The sequence below is a fragment of the Embiotoca jacksoni genome, unplaced genomic scaffold (genome assembly GCF_022577435.1).
Source record: "Embiotoca jacksoni isolate LCO1_2020_lvr unplaced genomic scaffold, fEmbJac1.0.p SCAF_15, whole genome shotgun sequence".
In the NCBI taxonomy this organism is placed as follows: Eukaryota; Metazoa; Chordata; class Actinopteri; family Embiotocidae; genus Embiotoca; species Embiotoca jacksoni.
Genome location: NW_027185285.1, coordinates 14,145,175 through 14,162,939, shown reverse-complemented (window position 1 = coordinate 14,162,939; position 17,765 = coordinate 14,145,175). Strand labels below are relative to the sequence as shown.

At 40.1% G+C, this 17,765-nt stretch overlaps 2 protein-coding genes across 3 annotated transcripts; both read right to left on the bottom strand.

The window, feature by feature from the left end:
* Nucleotides 1–4,245: 4,245 nt before the first annotated feature.
* ypel3 (yippee-like 3) lies at nt 4,246–8,943 on the bottom strand. 2 transcript variants are annotated; one of them, XM_069149764.1, is made up of 5 exons: nt 8,779–8,943; nt 7,326–7,444; nt 7,087–7,130; nt 6,426–6,534; nt 4,246–5,465 (listed from the first exon to the last, which is right to left on the bottom strand). In XM_069149764.1, the coding sequence occupies exons 2-5, from the start codon at nt 7,440–7,442 to the stop codon at nt 5,376–5,378; spliced, it is 360 nt and encodes a 119-aa protein (XP_069005865.1). In that variant the 5' UTR covers nt 7,443–7,444; nt 8,779–8,943; the 3' UTR covers nt 4,246–5,375. The 2 variants fall into 2 exon arrangements, with proteins under 2 accessions (XP_069005865.1, XP_069005864.1); XM_069149763.1 differs by having other exon boundaries at nt 8,526–8,942.
* Nucleotides 8,944–10,223: 1,280 nt separating this feature from the next.
* gdpd3a (glycerophosphodiester phosphodiesterase domain containing 3a) lies at nt 10,224–17,347 on the bottom strand. Its single transcript, XM_069148553.1, has 11 exons — nt 17,195–17,347; nt 16,895–17,110; nt 16,053–16,095; nt 15,359–15,494; nt 14,142–14,187; nt 13,891–14,009; nt 13,378–13,467; nt 12,995–13,128; nt 12,643–12,702; nt 11,893–11,944; nt 10,224–10,773 (listed from the first exon to the last, which is right to left on the bottom strand). Exons 2-11 carry the CDS (start codon nt 17,031–17,033, stop codon nt 10,645–10,647), a joined length of 948 nt encoding a protein of 315 aa, XP_069004654.1. The 5' UTR covers nt 17,034–17,110; nt 17,195–17,347; the 3' UTR covers nt 10,224–10,644.
* Nucleotides 17,348–17,765: the final 418 nt, after the last annotated feature.

The window sequence follows — 17,765 nt, the reverse complement described above, 5'->3', positions numbered from 1 at the left end:
ATATGGTGTGATTATTTTGGACAGTACGTGTTTTGTGGTATGTTCTGCTGCAAGTGCACTGACTGCAGTTGAAACGCTGGTCGTCACTGCACGCTGGCGTATTAATTATATAGATATCTAAACAGATAGTTATATACAGCGTGTGTTCTCCATAATAAAAAAAAATAAAAAAATACAACAAATGAACAGTGTAATGTTGAGTCGGTCGGAGAACACAGTGACACAGGGTCTGTACCCGGCATCCGTCATTCTGCCGACATGCAGCTTGTGACGGCGTGTTGATGGGAGCATGTAACCTGTCAGGGAAGCGTTGACTTAAAACCGCATTAGATTCCCTCCAGGAGTCAAACTAACTACGATTATCTAGACTGAGGAAGATGGAAACACATCCTGCGGCTGACTTTGTCAAGGTGACATTAAATGAAAATGGGTGTTTCTGATCAGCAAAAGGCACATTTCACATCATATTTAAGGCAGAACATCATTTTTCTATTTTTGGGCAGAGATTTCATTGTTACTAAATCATCCTTCTTCTTTTTTTGCTCTCCACAATTTAGTTTTCTAAAACTTCTATTTTTCTCAGAGCAGTCTTAATAGTTATCAAAGTTTTTCTTTTGGTGCAGGAAGATAGTTGAAAACATTTAAAATGAACTAAAACAACAACAATAATAATAACAACAAACTTTATTTGTATAGTACCTTTCATACAGGAAATGCAGCTGAAAGTTCTTTACAGCAAGAAGCTAACTTACAGTGTTTCACATATAAAGGAACATTTAAAAATATAGAAAAATAAATGAAATGCATAAAATTAAACAAAATAGAGTTCAAATATAAAATGAAGCAATAATTATGTTCATCACAGAATGTGAAGACATATGTGCCTTGTATTGCGTAGATATTTACTGCAGCTAATGATAACCACAAAAAACTCTAAACTGGTGTCTATTTTTGTTTTGTTTTTTACTGTGTTTCCTTGCCACAATTGTGTTGTTAAAAATGGAGATAAGCAAGCTCTAGTGTAAACTACAGGTAGCTGGGATTTTTTTTTTTTTTTAGTCAAACCAGTACTAGGCCCATGCAAACTAACTTCACAATAATCAGTACAAAAAAAAACAAAAAATGGCCACTACAACAGCAGGGCAAAAATGCACAAAAGTTGACCAAACTACAGCATTTCTGAGAGCCAGACTGAGGTCCGACTGCTTGGATGCAGCAGTGACTCGCGCCCCTCAACGTTCAACATGGTGTTGCGTCTTGCAACACAATAGTCTTGTGTTTTGCAACACCGTAGTGACTTAAATTGCATCACCCTTTTGTATTTTCCCCGCTTTCATTTTGTTATGTCCAGTTCACATTTTTCAAAATAGCTTCATGTTGCAACTCGCCATCCCAGTAAAGCAGAGACAAACATTTGGCACCAAAGACCAGAGATTAGCCTGTATCAAAAGTATCATAGTTGAGGATAGACAGTGAACTGAGTATTTCTGCTGATTTCTTATCCTCCTCGCAGCCACATGTCTCGCTGATGTGTTCCAGAGCAAAGTACTAAATCCTCCCCTGCTTTGCCATGTTTTGACAATCAGTCAGAAGAATATTATCCTTCCTCTGACACTTTTGATGATAAATGTAAGCACATTATTGCTGCTTCTTGAGCTTTACGAGCTATTTTATATCCATTTGTTTGAATGGCTCAAGTGCTTTCGTGTTCAACCCAAAATGTTGTTTTTGTTTTGAATCCAAAAGATTTATTTCAGGACTCCAGCAGCACTGGACATGATACAAATTACACCCAGCGCCACAAAATGCTCAATTTTGAACTGCCTTTGTGTGTTGTGTCACTAAAACCTGGCATGAAAAGTTTTAAAGTCACTCCAACTACCTCCCAGCTCCCACACTTCAACAGGGTATGGGATAGGATTTATAAATTCTCCCTGAAGGGTCTTTTCCAGTTAGTTTAGTGTATTTGTGTCCATTACACTGCAAGCCACAGACCAGGAGGATTGGGGATATGTTCTATTCCACACAGTAGACATTTTACATGCTGCAACATCTGGATTAAGGAAGAAAACGTGAAATGAACATCTTTCCTGTTGTCCCTCAGTAGGCTCTTTAACTTGTCATGTCTTCTGTTAAGTTACGCAACAACAAAAAAAGAAGCATTTTTTAAGAATAAAAAATTAAAGCAATTGAAAATGAACTGCATACACATGACTGCCAGCAGTAGAAAAAAAAAGCCACATGTTTTAGTTCCGGTCGGAGCTCATTCATGTGATCTGTTCCTGCTGAAACCATTATCACCATTTCTGTACAGCTTCAGAACTTCTCTTTTATATATTCTCCCAGATTATTTATTTATTTATTTTTTACAAGGAAATTGACTTCTTAGCAAGGAGAGTAAATTTAAGAAAAGAAGAAAAAGAGCAATTACAAATACCTGTACTGCCATGGCTACATTTTACAATGGAAATCGTTCACCTGTAACAATAATGTAACGTTATATTAAATCACGAGTGTTCATCACACACACACACACACACACTCAAGATCTCTGCTGCAATCAAAGAAACCTTGAATAACTTTAATTTGAGAAGTCTGAAGCCCATTCAGTGCTACTGTTGATTCTTTGTTTCTATTTACACCATCAGATTATTCACGAACACACAACTGATCTTTCTGACATTGTTTTAATTTGACTTTAAATATATTTATATTTATATATATATATATATACTGTAACACAACTATTACTGTAAACTACTCAAGTCATTCACTCACAAAATGGCTTTTTCCCCCCCTCTATGGCTGCATATTGTTTGTTATGTTGTTTAATAAATAGATTTTAAACCCATTAATCCTGTTTGTATTGAATGTAGTAGCCTAATAGAACCAGCAGGTTGTCTACACATTAATTAATCGTTATATTACACAGTATTTTTAGTGCAGGGGGTATTGCTACTAAAAATGAAAGTGAGGATGCTTACAAAACTATTGCAATACATATATATTTTTGTTTTATTAATTAGCTTCATACAAAGTGATGTAAACAGAAAAAAAACGGAACCCAGTCAATATTTGGTGCAACCACTTTTCAAACAGCACTAATTCTCCTCGGTGTGTTCAGTTTTTCATGGCACTTGGCAGACAGGGTGTTCTTAGTATCTCGGTGAACTTGCCGCAGTACTTCAGTGGATCGAGGCTTTCTCTGTGTCTTCTGTCTCCCCATGTCTCCCCATGTATCCGGGCTCCATGGGGGGGCCACACCATCTGCTGCAGGATCACGTGCTCTTCTTGTTGCTCATGATTCTGGCTGTACATTTGGGATTGTTGTCACGCAGCAGAACGAATCTGGGACAGCATTATGTGACGGATAAGAATCAAAAGGACCTAAAACATTTACACAGTAGTGTCAAGCCAGTTTACCTGCAAACAGAAACCCTCAGCGCCATCTGCTGGCTGGTTTGCTGACCAGTCAGAGCACAGACAAATGTCATCCTCGGGGCTATTATGCATTTTGATAAGACAGTTTGTCCGAGCTCATGAGCTGCTTACAAAACAACATTTTCACCAGAAATGACCAGAACTGAAACAGTCACAGTTAGAACGGTTTGCTCCAACGCTATTATGCAACATGCATCAGCAGATATAAAAAGGAAGTTATGTTGTAAATCTGAAAGCGATGCAGAGGAAGATCACTTGTCAAGTTGTGATCAGAGCCTCTATTCAGCAGTCGTCCCATGAGAAAGTAGGTCTTAAAGAGCTTGTTTGGTTTGAATACTAAGAACACAAGATACACACAAGTTAGCACTGCAAACTTCATTTTTCCAGCATCAGTGTAAATGAGTACAAACCATCCATCTGCAGTGTTGAAATATTCGGACTTGTTGGCTATCCGTCTAAATTCTTACTAACTGGTTGCCATCAGAACATTCTTCACTGCACACTGATGCCTAAAAGTCAACGTGAATTACTCCTCATCCAAAACCTTTCATTCTGCCTGCAGGTCAGACAGAAGGCGCCTTTATGTTTTAGGAGTTTCTCTGAACTCGGAGGAGCTACTTTGACCTTTAGGATGATCTGTCTCGTCTTTGTCTCGGTACCGAGAATAGACACTTCGTCGGCATGCTTTAGTAAGAACATATTTAACTAAATAAAGAAAAGAGTGCGTGTGTGGGCGAATCAGAAGCAAGATTAAAAACTTGTAAATAAAACACCACAAACAAAAGAACACTAAACAACAAACGGTACTGGCACACTATTTTAATGAAAGATCAGGTTAAAATAAAACATTTGAATGAAAGAAGCAGACGTTAAAAATCACCATAAATATGCTACATTTTCCTAGTCACACTTTGCTCTAACACGGTCTAGCAAATGTATTTGCAAGGGCAGCTCAGTGTTAAGTAATAACACAGACATGTAAAGGATAGATCTCATCAGCATTAAGGAGAAGTGAAGATATCCCAACTGTGCAGTGGAAACTGTAGAAGTGAGCCAACTTCAGACTAATGCTTCTCGACACGGACCAGCTTCAGACGTCAGCGCGAACACTGTATCCACACACACACACACACACACACACACACACACACACACACACACACACACACACACACACACACACACACACACACACACAGGTACATACCTGTCACACCCAGATTTAAGGATTCATCCAGGACACTTTAGCAGCTTCACTATTACTAATCCAACACCCTGATTGCCTTTGGCAAAATATGAAGAAGGGTTAGTGATCTTACCATAAAAAACAAACCAAAAAAAACAAAACATGAATTTGAGTGATAAAAGACAAAATAAAAATGAGCCCTCTCACTGCTCGAACCATATTAAACCCTGTCATCACTCAAAAATGATCTATGGGTTAAACAAGCCGAAATACTTCACTGAATTTGGGCCAGACGCATCTAAAATATGCACCTTGAACTCCGAGGGAAACCCAAATACCTGCAGCCGACGTGGAAGAAGATCAAATGATTTGACTTTGCACATGCCTCGCCACCGCAGAGCGAGACTGGTCACTGCTAAAGGTTCGATCACACACACACGCTGATGCCCGTGTGACGACATCTCCCACACACACAAACCCTGCACTCACTCAGTCCATGTCCCAGCACAACTAGCAATTGGGATAGCAAATATCAGCAAATGTGTTGTTGTGGTCGCCGGAAGAACACGAAGAACAGATAAAGATAAGGCATCACATGCTATTCTTGGCAAAGCTGTATGAAGTGAAAGTGTGGCACAGCGATGGCTCGAACGCGGGATGAAGAAGCTACACTGGAACCCTTTTAATTCAGGGGATGCAACTTTTTTTTTTTTTTTTAAAGTCATGAAGAAAGATGAAGACTCCCCTCTCAGTCCCAACCGTTGTCTTTTATCATGTGGGACAGCTCGATGATGTACTTCCCCTCCTTGTACTTCTGACTCAGCTCAAAGGCTTGTTCCTGCAGAAGGAAGGCAGGCAGCGGTGGTTCAGAGACAAAAGTGGAGCTAAAAAAAACACAAAGAATCTGCAAAACCTTTCAGATGTGAAGATTCACCAGCTGTCCTTCAGTTTCATTTCAACCGTGAAACTGGAGCACTATTGCACATGGAAGAAGGCAGCAGTAACATCTGAGCGTTTTGTTATACTGTGCTACACTTTGACATTAAAAGCAAAATAAAAGGAATGTTCTAACAGCTTTGGGTGAGTGAACACTGTTTGGTTGCATGCAATCACACTTCATTTTCTGTCTTTACTTAAATATAAATGTTTTGATCTCCTGAAAAACAAGCAGATATCCAAAATGCCATTTACCAAACTATTTATCTATTTGAGTTACTTCAACTTCAAATTGAAAACTTTAAGTTGGAGTTTAAACTTGAAACGATGTAGATTTTTTTTTTTGTGCTAATTGCTCTCATAACATTGAAACTATTTATTATTAACGTACGTCCTCATGGCTGTTGAAGAATAATTGTGTTGTGTCCAGCATCATAAAGTGTGCATCTATATTTGGGCATTGAGTAGTTATGGTGTAACTTTGGAGCATACCGACGCGACCACTCAGAAATGTAACATGAAAGCTTCAAAGGTATCGTGAAGGGATGACTAGAACTGTGACTGGTCATCTTCGGCCCTTTCTGATGCCGGTGAAGATTGTTGACGAGGACGTAAATGCAAAGAAACATGGAGGCGGGGGGGGGAACAAAAAAAAAAAATAGGGACTCTTCTGCTTTTTTGGTAACACGCGTCTAGCAAAGTCATCTCCACTACAAAACTTCTGGTCACTTTGATCACTTTCCTCCATCGCAGAGAACGAAAGAACAGAAACATTAAAGCACAAAACCGATTCGAAGATGAACCAGAAGGACAAAGAGGACGGGAACACGCCAGCCTTTTGTTTGCTGGTGGACGTACTTACATATTTCCAGCCCAGCGTGGTGTGACAGTTTTCACAGTAAATGTCAGCCACTGCGTGAAGTCCCGTGAGCAGCAGCCTCTCCTCCGCAGGGCCACAGCCGACGTTGACCCTGAAAACAAAATGCAGCGTCGTCAAAACAGCTGCTCTCGGAATCACAGAAGGATTCACAGTAATTAAACTACTCTCCCGGCCTCACACTAAGGGACTACCGCCACCCTGAACGAACGCAGAGCTCCACCTGAACCGACTGAAGATTAAAGTGAATAGATGCTGATGTTAGATGAACTTATTTAATGAGGTCGCATTGTAGTTTGCATTCCTGACCCACTAACCCAGAAGGAGTGTGACTAAAGTGAACTCACTCAACTTCAAGGTCCAGTGTAGAGCAAATCAAATGTGTTTTGTGTCAATATATCTGATTCTAGCAATTTGTTTTCAAAGAGTACTAGACTATTTCCAAAAGCACATACCGGGGAAACAAACAATAATAACGATAATTGATTTACCAACTTCTACTGGAGGGATGTTTAAGGAAGTTGTAAAACAAACTGAATTCAGGTTTGGGAGGTAAAAGTCAAGACTGAAAACCTAAAATAAAACGAGTCCCTTTTGTACTCTCAGTGTGCCAACATGTGATCATACTTGAAAGAAAAACACTCACACAGAGTTGAAGAGGTAGGCTCGACCCTGACTGCCTTGGAAAGACTAGGAGACAAGCAGGAAAATAAAGTCAGGGAAGAAATACTTCAGGCGCACAGAACCACAACTTGAAATAAATTGGAACAGATTGTCTTTTACAGTTTTTTTCCCGCACTTTTTAATCTTGCTTTAAAGAAGCATGTAGTTGTGTGCGAGCCACCTGAAATGACAATAAACAACAAATGCTGGTAACGTACTAACCTTAGAGATAAGATCGTCATGGTTGGCCAAATGGGCGCGGCAGTGCACACAGCTGTAACGACGGTGGCAGGAGTCCAGGTAAGCCTGGAATGTCTTGGCCTTTGTCAGCTTCACCATGTCTGAGGAGGACACCAAACCCAGGAAGACAAGAACAGGTTCCAGCTGGTTCACCATAAATTAAGATCAATTCTGTGGAAGGCAATTCTTTTCAGACAACAACAATTATTTTCATCATTGATTATTTTCGACATGAATCAATTGGCTGTTTGGTCTTTAAAGATGTCAGAAGATAGTGAAACATGTCAACCAGAGTTTCCTAAAAGCCCAGGCTGCAGCCTAAAATGTCTTGTTTTGTCCCGGGCAAATAAAACCAAAAGATATGTATTTAATTATCAAGAGGACTAAAGGAACCAGAAGCTATTCACATTTTCTAAGTTAGAATCAGTGAACTTTTTTCATTTTAAAAAAATGGCTGAAAACACCAATCGTTAAAACTCTATTTTCCTTTTTCATTCTGATTAATTGTGCCCCTATCAACGAGGAAGTCCAGGACATTCAACACAAACAGGTTGTCCAGCCGCTTTTAACACATCTGATAGTAACAAAACACTGTGAAGCTTTCTCTTAATTTGACCCAACTGCTGGATCAAATGAGGTGAATATCTGATCATCTAAATCAGCTGTCACAAAACGATCTTACGACCTTATAACTTTGACTTGGGAAATCACACCGTGGCCCCTTGATCTCACAATAAAGACAACGTCTATTGTGTTTATTGTGATTGTTTTCTACCACGATCACTGTCATTATTCTCATTTCAACATTTCATCGATTTTTTTATTGGGACAGATTTATCTGTGATGAACCGAGTTGCACTCTTTGTGTACAATGTGCAGCGGGACAGTACTAGCAGCTGAAACTAATGCTAGCAGACGTCTCACAACACCGTTTGCGATGCCAGCTCGCTCCCTGGGTCACAACAGCTCGCACAGACGGCCTTCGTTTCGTTTGACCTCAAATTAAATCCAACCTCGGTTGGACCGTCTGTGGCTTTCTACGGACACGTTGAACGGCCCGACGCGTCCATCACTTAGCTCGTGTTAGCCCGCCTGCTAGCTGCGCACTGTCAACACACACGGCAGCTAATAGCAGCGCAGATGCGCATTGCAGGATATATTCCCCGGTGTCGGTTCACTCACCTGATCACACCGACGCGTTTCACCGTCTGCACGGCGGACTAACGGGACTGACAGCTGGAGAAAAAAAACACACACACACACACACGACAGAAGCCGACGAAACGAGACGTTGCGCTCGGCAGGTTTCGGCTCGTGCGGCAGACGGTCGACCACCACGCGCTGACGGTTTGAACAACACACACACAAACAAACAAAAAACAAAAAGAGACAACAACACAGACGGACTCCGGTCGTTGCAGCGGAGCGCGTTTACCCGCGTTTCTTGTTTGAACCGCGACCAACTTTTCGAGGTTCCTCCGCGGCCTTCGCTAAAAACAAAAGCTGGGATCTGACAATGCTGGCAGGCTTTGACAGGGAGAGCGTTGAGCGGCGGCCCCGGCGGGAGGAGAAAAATGTGGTTTGTTTATGAAAACACGCAGAGGAGGAAGTCTGAAGAGTGCAAAACAAACCCCTCTGACCAATCACAGCCTCCGGTGACGATTAGAATGTGGGTCAACCAATCAGAGTCGACTTCACGTGAGCCTTTTATGGCTATCACTTTGATTGCTTGTTGGTCCAGTTTCCTAAATGTTGTATGTATTTTATAATGTCCTGCCTCTGGGTTTGGAATAAACCCGAAGAAATAAGGTGCAAACAGTGACTGACAGACTGAAAGGAACCAGAATGATCTTGTTATGTGACTCAGGAAATGTTCACACATTTCCATGGACAGGAAGGATGTGGACAGGGTTTGCTTGTTGTGGTTTCTTAATTAGTGCGCATGTTTCACGTTAGGCTGTGTGTTTGATTTCTTTTTCAATGTGCATGTTGCATAACCTGGAGGTCCATATTCTCCCAGCACAGCACAACCCACCCCAAGACATTTTACCATCCCTAAACAAAATCTGCGAAAGATTTCTCTCTTTCTCTGGTCCATAATAATTCCTGTAAATTTCATCTGGCCTCATTGTCTGAGCGTTGTTTGAAAAGTTTCCATTAGCTAGTCCGATCTCAATTAGTCACTTGGTCTATAAAATGTCAGGAAATGGTGAAAAATCAATAACAAGCTAAAAACAGTGCATAAAAGTTACTTAATTTATCAAAGGTTGTTGCAAATTAATATTTTTTGGACACACAAACTGATTAATGAGCTAATTGTTTCATTTCTATTGAAATGTCTTCTCTGTAGGCAGTAGGGGGATTTTTAAGGTATCTTCTCATAGCCTGTGATTATATTTATTGTCAACCACCCTCCACCCTCCCCCGCCCCTGAGATTCCTAGAAAAATCACTAATGACATTCTCTCATTTTCTGTACTGGACCTTTGCTCTTTTCTCAGTTTCCACTTATATCCCATTAACTCATTCGTCACACCGCGAGGCACAGCCAACCAGGTCAGAAAAATACAGTCTTTGTTTCACCAACAGACTGGTCGGTTATTATCACAGCAGTGCAGCGGGACTTTGACCATAGCTGCCTGGGAAAGCAAGGATACAGTTGAGCTTTACTGCACATGTAAATCCTCAGCCATGAGGTAAAACAAACGTATTAAAGACAGCCTAGATTATACAACAATAACACTGTATGTATGCATATGGCTATATGTATAGTACCAGTAAGTGTACCTTTTGTTCACTTTAATTTCCAACCCCTTTGCTTATGTTTTCATCCTAATGCAACAAAAGAATGTAAAATAAAAAATCTCAGTGATTTGTCCCAAATCCTTTATTTCTTAAGGCCATCATTTACTCAAACCAATCAAATAATGTCAGAAAATAACATCAGACACAGTCAAACAAAGTCACATTTATTCTGTTATCATGAGAAATGAGTTGTCAGGTGACATAGTCCACCTGGTTAAACATTTACTTGTGTGATGGTAAGTGGAGGCCGTAGAAATGATTGACCTGTAAATCAAGCCTCAAACATGTCATTTTATCAGCAGTGATTGAAGAGCTGAATGTTCTCACTGCGTAGTGTTTAATAGACAAACGAACACTCTGACTAATCTTGTTATAATTGAAGAAATTGATCTCACACTTCACGTGTTCACATCTTGTGTCTTGTGTTTCGTTCCATTCTTTAGAAAGATGCAATTTCTAGATCATGACTATTGCTGTCAGGCTTCTTGTGCATGGGATCAATCCTGACTTCTGTTTCTGCGGAGATAGCCTGACAGAAGAGTCGGATAGTCACTCATCACCCCGGTGGCTCCCACTTCGAGTGCTGCCTTTATGTCCTCATCTTCATTGCAAACAAATAAATGCACCTGCAATTACAGATGTATGAGCTATCAAAACTTAAAAAAAAAAAAAAGGGCATTTCACTGTTTCCCCTTCTACCTCGCTCCTGTTTTGAGGTAAGCTACTGTAAGTATAGTAAGTAGTATAATGTATTTACTGTATATCAACATATAAAGTGGATCTATGCACTTATTTTACACATTGTCCATTGAATCGGGAGGACTCTACTTATTGGAGAGAAAAGGGCTAATTTTATTTTAGGATAATGTCTCCTTGTCTTCACCTACACATGTCTGAAATATGATTTCTTTTAATATATCACATAATGCAAAATCATAGGGAACATACTGGTATTTTGAGCAACCACCCCCAAATAACAACAACAAAAAAACACATCCCCCCTTGTTTGTGCCGATGATGTCAGGAAGACCTTTTTCTTAGTTATTACTCCAGAATTATTAATAAGTCTTTAGATGCAGTAAGACCAGAGTTTAAAACTTCAGCTGTTTTACATGCTCCAGTTATTCAGTGCTTGCTCATGGCCTGACAATGGGAGTGATCTCATCACAGCAGAGATTACTCACATCAGGACAGAGGTGCTGCATTCAGGACACTCACAGTGGTTGTGTGAGCTTAACTGTTTGTCATAGCTGAAGAGTTTTCTGTGTTGAATCATAATGTTTGGGGATTGAATGAGGTGCTGCAGCCGATGATGGGATGACTGGCTCGTCAGCAACATGAAAATAAGTCATCTTCGTTGTATTGGGGGACTGGATTGGTTTGAGGTTTTTCATTCCACAAATTTATCTTCACGTGTGGGACTAAATTTGACCCAGTGGAGGCTCTGTCGAGGGTTTTAAAGTGTTTAAATGTCCTGTTTGATAAGTTCACACAAGCATGGGTGTGAATTATTACTCTCCATATCAGCCAACTGAAAGCTTGAGCAGACAGACAACTGAGACAAAAGACTTTAAAAAGATAGTAAGAGCGGCACAAATCAATATTTGATCTACTTTTCTTGTGACTATGTTCCTTATTTTAAATCTATATTACAGCATATTAGACTACAACATATTTCACAAACTCACCTTATAACTCATTCTGTAAGACACGTACTATAAACACTTGCGTTAATGGTTTCATACCTGAATTCCTCGTGCTGCAAGGTGTCTAAAAAGACTCTTCCTCATAGTTACTCTGAAATGACAGCATAAATAAAAGTATTAAAAATGATTATTTACATAAACTGCTTTAAAAGTAACCGAGTATATGTGTCTGAGGAGCTGTATTTGAGACATACAGTATAATATTTCACTGTATCTGTATTTGTATAGGTCATAGGTGCCCAAATTCTTTCCTATGAAGGGCTAAAAATGAATCTGGATGGAGGGCGGTGGGCCAAAAATAAATGTTCATGTTATGTGAAATTATATTTCATTTAAATGAAATATATTTTACAGGAAATATACATTCTAAATCTAAAATAATATTTACGATTCATGAAAGAAAATACTCTTTAATCTGTTTAATAGTAATTTTATTATTTTGCATAAAAACATAAAGCATGCATATGATTTCTTTTGAGAAAATAAGCTCTGGCTTTTCAAATGCTCTGTTGGGTCAAAACAATGAAAGTGAGCCCCAAACTTCGCCCGTGGGCCCCAAATTGGACGGCTCTGATATAGGTTTACCTGTGCAGGTTGTGACTGACTTATACACAGGCTCCATTTATCCATTTATCCACTGGCTTTAACATGTACAAACATTATTCCAGGAAGGCCAGTTTTGAGGTTCTTTTTCTGCCCTAGTTTAGTGATTTTAGACTCTTGTTTAATATCAAAGACCAAAATAAGTGAGCTGTAATAAAGTTTGCAGTGGCACTTTTCAAAACTTACTTTTCTATGAAAGAAACAGCCAGCCTGTTCCTCAGGATCCCCTGCTCAGGAATGTACGTCCTTCAGCAGACAGAGATGAAGAAATAAACAAAAGACACATCTGTAGTTTAAAACAATTATCTTAAATTAAACATGAAATTAGAGAGAAAAGATATATAAGAGGTTCAAAGCACACAGATGTGAAGAAGATGGTCATTCCCAACACACTGAGCATGGACACAAAGCCTCTGACTCTGAGAAGAGATGCTCCCATCAGTAACAGGTGTGGGTCCTTAAACAAATACTTTCATGACACACGTATGAACACACACATTAACTGAAGATGCAAAGACACACACTCCTGTAGTCACACCTGTTGATGATGCGCAGCAAGTAGAACTGCAGTAAACTCTCTCCCAGCGGCACAAAGGGCAGCAGACCGCTGTAGAAGAGGAGCAGAAGCAGGGCGCCCCGCTTCATCGTGAAACTGTATGGCATGGAGCCGTTCTACGAGGAAGCAGAGAGACACAGACAAGCTGGGTGTCAACACTGGTACAAAGACAGTGTTTATGAATGTGTGGAGCGCTGCTGAAACAGAGTTGAAAAGGAGGAGAGAGTCACAGCCTGTGATACTGTCAGATTTCAAGAAGTCACAACTTCATTTTGCAAATTCAGACTGAGGAAGAAGCTGTTGTTGTTTGTGAATGAGTGTGATGCTGTTCAGGGGACTTTGTCGCCCCCAGCTGGTTCATGTACCGTTCTGCGGCACTCCTTCATGATGGTGGAGTTCACGGTGGCCCACACTGTGATCTCCTCTCTGTTGTAGCGTCTAACCAGGTCAGACACCTACACACAGACAGTGAATTTAACACACATATGTTAAACAGCTGATGAGATACGAAGGTGGAAGAGGATGGACTTCTGTGAGTTTGTACAAGAACACCACAGTGCAATACAAGAGTGCTAGACCTGGCCAGTAAACTATGCACATCGTTACATCCGAGGTGGACAAAATATTGAGAACACCACAGGATAAAGGACCTTTACTTTGAAGTAAGAAAATCATTCATAATTTATCCACCTCAATGTCCATTTAAAGGAAATATAAGCTGCAAAAGAGCTTTGACACTTTACTTTTACATGCAGGGATCCACCATATCCAGGACAAAAAATAACATTGTTGTCTGATATTTTGCTGATGTTTTCATATTTTTGAGGGGAAATTGTATTTTTTTTCCCCTTCTTTGTTTGTTTTGGGGTGTGCTGTACCTTTTCTATCAGCTGGTGGTTGTTCTCTTTGATCTCAATGCTCACAGGCATCTCGGGGAACTTCCTGAACACGTCCTCAAGCAGAGCAAACGTCCTGTCTGCACCGCTGATGTAACGACCTACAGGATGGGAGGGGTGACATTACACACACATGCATAAATACACACATACACGCACCTTCTGACTTACTTCTTCATTAAAGGACTTTTTGTTAATGATTGACAAAAAGAAAATGAGAGCCGGGAACTCGCCTGTGTAAAATGTCACCTCCATTCTTTCCTTATACAAAGGTAAATCCTGAAAAAGATGAAAAGCCGATGAATGGAGACACAAAAATGTAACCACTATGACAATCATAGTGATTACATTGAAAAGAATTTACATCCATCTTGGGATGTTCTTGGTATAATCCTCTGTCGCAGCTAAGGATGTACGATAATATCAGCACATCATCTGTATGGCCTGATATCGGCTTTTAAATGAAATATGAACATCGGGCTAAAATGAACATTTCTGCTGATACGACAGGCCCATAAATGGACTCTTTAATGATGCCTAAATGTCCGATGCTCAGCTAAATGCTTGACGCCATATCCTTGGCGTGAGGTTGTTCTTGGGTCTTTGTGTCGAGCATGAAAGAGGGTGAAGCAACATGTCTGCAGCAACATGTCTGCGGTATCAAGGTTTTTTAAACGGCTTGAAGCGGGGCAAATACTCAGTGTTGGTCAAGAGGAGAAGCCACATCTCATACCTTCAACACTACAAACTTTAAAGTCCATCTTAAGAACCTTCTTCCCAATCATTACGGTGAATTCGTGAAGAACAAAGACAACATGTGCATATATTGAAACTCGAATATCGTGCATGTCCCAGCTGAGTTGGTGCATGCAACAGGTGATATTAGGTGGATGCAAACTCAAACATTGACATGAAGACACAGTACTTAAGCAAACACTTACTGAGTAGCCAGCTTTGTTTCTTAAGAAAAACTCAGATGAATTCAGACAGCCCAACCTGTCTGCAGATTATTATCAATCTAAAGGAATTAAACATGTCTCTCATCGCTGCAGGAATTTATGTGGCTCTTATTAACGGGTTACTGGCTGCAGCAAACAGGTATTTGCACAGTTAAATTGTGATGGTATAACACACCATGTCATTGTATCACATCACAGTTCCAGGCAGTTCCAGGTTTAGTCAGCAAAAGTCACACAGCAAATATATCTTTAAGGTGAATATCTGGCTTTTCGTGCAGCTTTTTTGCATTTTCCAGTTAAAATGGAGCAAGAACCGATGATGTAAAGGATTTATTTGACATGCAAATGTCGAACATTGTGTTGTAACTGGCTGAGGACAAGATGAAAATCTCCTGCTCTCATCTTTGCTTTGTGTAACAACCCTCATCCAACATGGCGGCTAAAAACAAATCCACAACTTGAACTTGTCGTTTGAGGATCCGTCCTCCTACCTGTAGATTGAGGGAGGAGATAGTGACATCGTGGCCCGTCTGCCTCAGCAAATTCTCATCATGTGATACCACCACATGTCCGTCGTGTGTCAAGTGACAGTCCAACTCCAGCATCTGCGTTCCCTGCTCCACCGCACTGACGACACAGATACGACAGATTCAAAATGACAACATATGCTTTTTGTCCCTTACATGTGAAAAAGGTTCATTATTATTGCCTGAGAAACAACATGAACCAATCTGTTAAAACGCTGCAAAACAAACAACAAAAGATGAACATAGTGTTGAGAGAGAACAATATTTACTGTTCTTTAATGAAGCACAAACCTTTTTTTGGTGAGTACACGACTGAATGATTTTGAGCTGCCCTGACTTGGAGCAGCTTTTTCAGAATTAATTTAGATTCCCAGATAATACTATGTGTTGATGAGGCAGTATCCCGTAGCATGTAATGAGATACTGAATGTTTAAACAAAGGAGATCCCTGGATTATCACACACCATCTATGATCATAGAGTGAAGATGAAAATGTACGTGTTCAGTTGGTAGCAGACTCTGAAAAGCCTACAAGTTGGACCTGGTTGACTATTGTTGCTATTTTCTGTTTGTGTGTGTTGAGGACTTTCTTGTTTTATATATAGTATCCTGTAATAACTGAATGCAGTCTTCTTCACCTCCTGAGTTTGGTACTCACTGTGTGAACGCCTCTATGGTGCTTTCTATCCTCTCTCCACATCCTGAAAACAAACAGACCCCGTCATAAAATTTGGGGAATATTCAGACTTAGCAACATTTTGGCAAACGTCAGTAAATCCTATCTGCAATCAGATCTAAATCCTCACAGCAAACATGAATATTTCATATCTTTATTGTTTTACATTCATTCACTTTTCAACAACAAGCCAAAAATGTTTTAATACTATTCAAAACATCTTGCAGATACAGTATATTAGGAGCCAAAGCAACATGCTTAGCCACTGATGTGGTCCAACTTTTCATTACAACACATTAAGTAGTCTATTAGATGTTTGCATTATGTTTTTAGCATGATGCTTGTGATATTCTTCACTTTTTACACGTTCATCAATTATTTGTAGCAGGTTAAAAACAAAACTGAAAACAAATCTGCAAAATAAAATGATGTTGGTTCAGAATGTCTTGGTTCAAAGAGCTATTTTTCACCCTTATCTCCAAATCTATAATCAATGCAAACATCATAGACACTATATAAGATCTATGGGACTATACAGGAGATATGGGACTGTAGAGGACACTGTAGGAAAGCTGTTATTGTGATTCTTAAACCTACAAAGCAACTGTATACAACTGCTAAAAAGAAAAGAATGTGTGAAATATAGAAGAAGTGAAGCAAAAAAAAAAAATGCTTAAATAGCAAATATCCATCTTCCTCTCTGGCTACTTTCCATTCCTTAAATCTTCATGATACATGAATGTTGACTGACAGGCAGCTACTTGCACTGCACGTCGTGACCAGGCTTTGAATCATGGATCATGGATCCCTCCTACAGTCCTTACCTCCTCTGTGTGAGATGTGTGTGCTGTAGAAAGCTGTGCGTTTCCTCCTGTGGAGAATCTGTGGGTTCTTCAGCAGGTACAACGAGGTGAGAGTGTAGCCTCCCAACGCTGGGAGGATAAAATACAGAAAACTGCTCATCCTTCCCTGCAAGCACGTCCAGCGAGTCTCTGACGGAGTCTTTGCAAGATCTCACAGAGCAGGTTGGTCAGAAAAACCTGCAAAAACGAACAAATTAGACAAGTGTGTCTTTGTTTGAAACAGATGATGAAGCCAACAACCCTCTTCTAAAGTGAAGTGACCTGATCCGAAAGCTTGTCTGAAGACAATCAGCTGTCTGTTGTAGGAAGATAAGAAAAAAAGTAGACAGACTTGTAAGACTGGAGAAAAATGTCCCAACACTCCTCACATCTAAATCAAAGTGCGTGTTTCAGTCACTCTGAGCAAAGACAGCAGAAACCTTCAGAGCTGTAAAGTTCAGTTAATGAAGCACTAGCTCATAATCCAGAGCTCACCTCATTGCACTCTCTCTCCCTGGCCTCTCCCCTGCCGCTGGCAATTCTTTGTCCCTCTCTTTAAACTGCTTTTGTTCAGCTGGGAATGAACGACTTTGTGAGTGTGTCATACCTGTGTGATGCATGTTTGCCAACACTCCTCTAGGATTTCTTTTATTCCGCTTCGTTTTTGGGAATATTAAAAATAAGATACAGAACAAACAGCAAATCAGATTAATGGTAGTGCCCCAAATGAGGAATTTAAGGAGTTATTGCATCTGTTGTCCTTTTCAGATTTAATGTGTCCCACTTGGATTTAATTATAAGCTGATAATTGGGAAAGACAAAGACATCCCAGGGAGTGCAGCAGGTGTCAAAG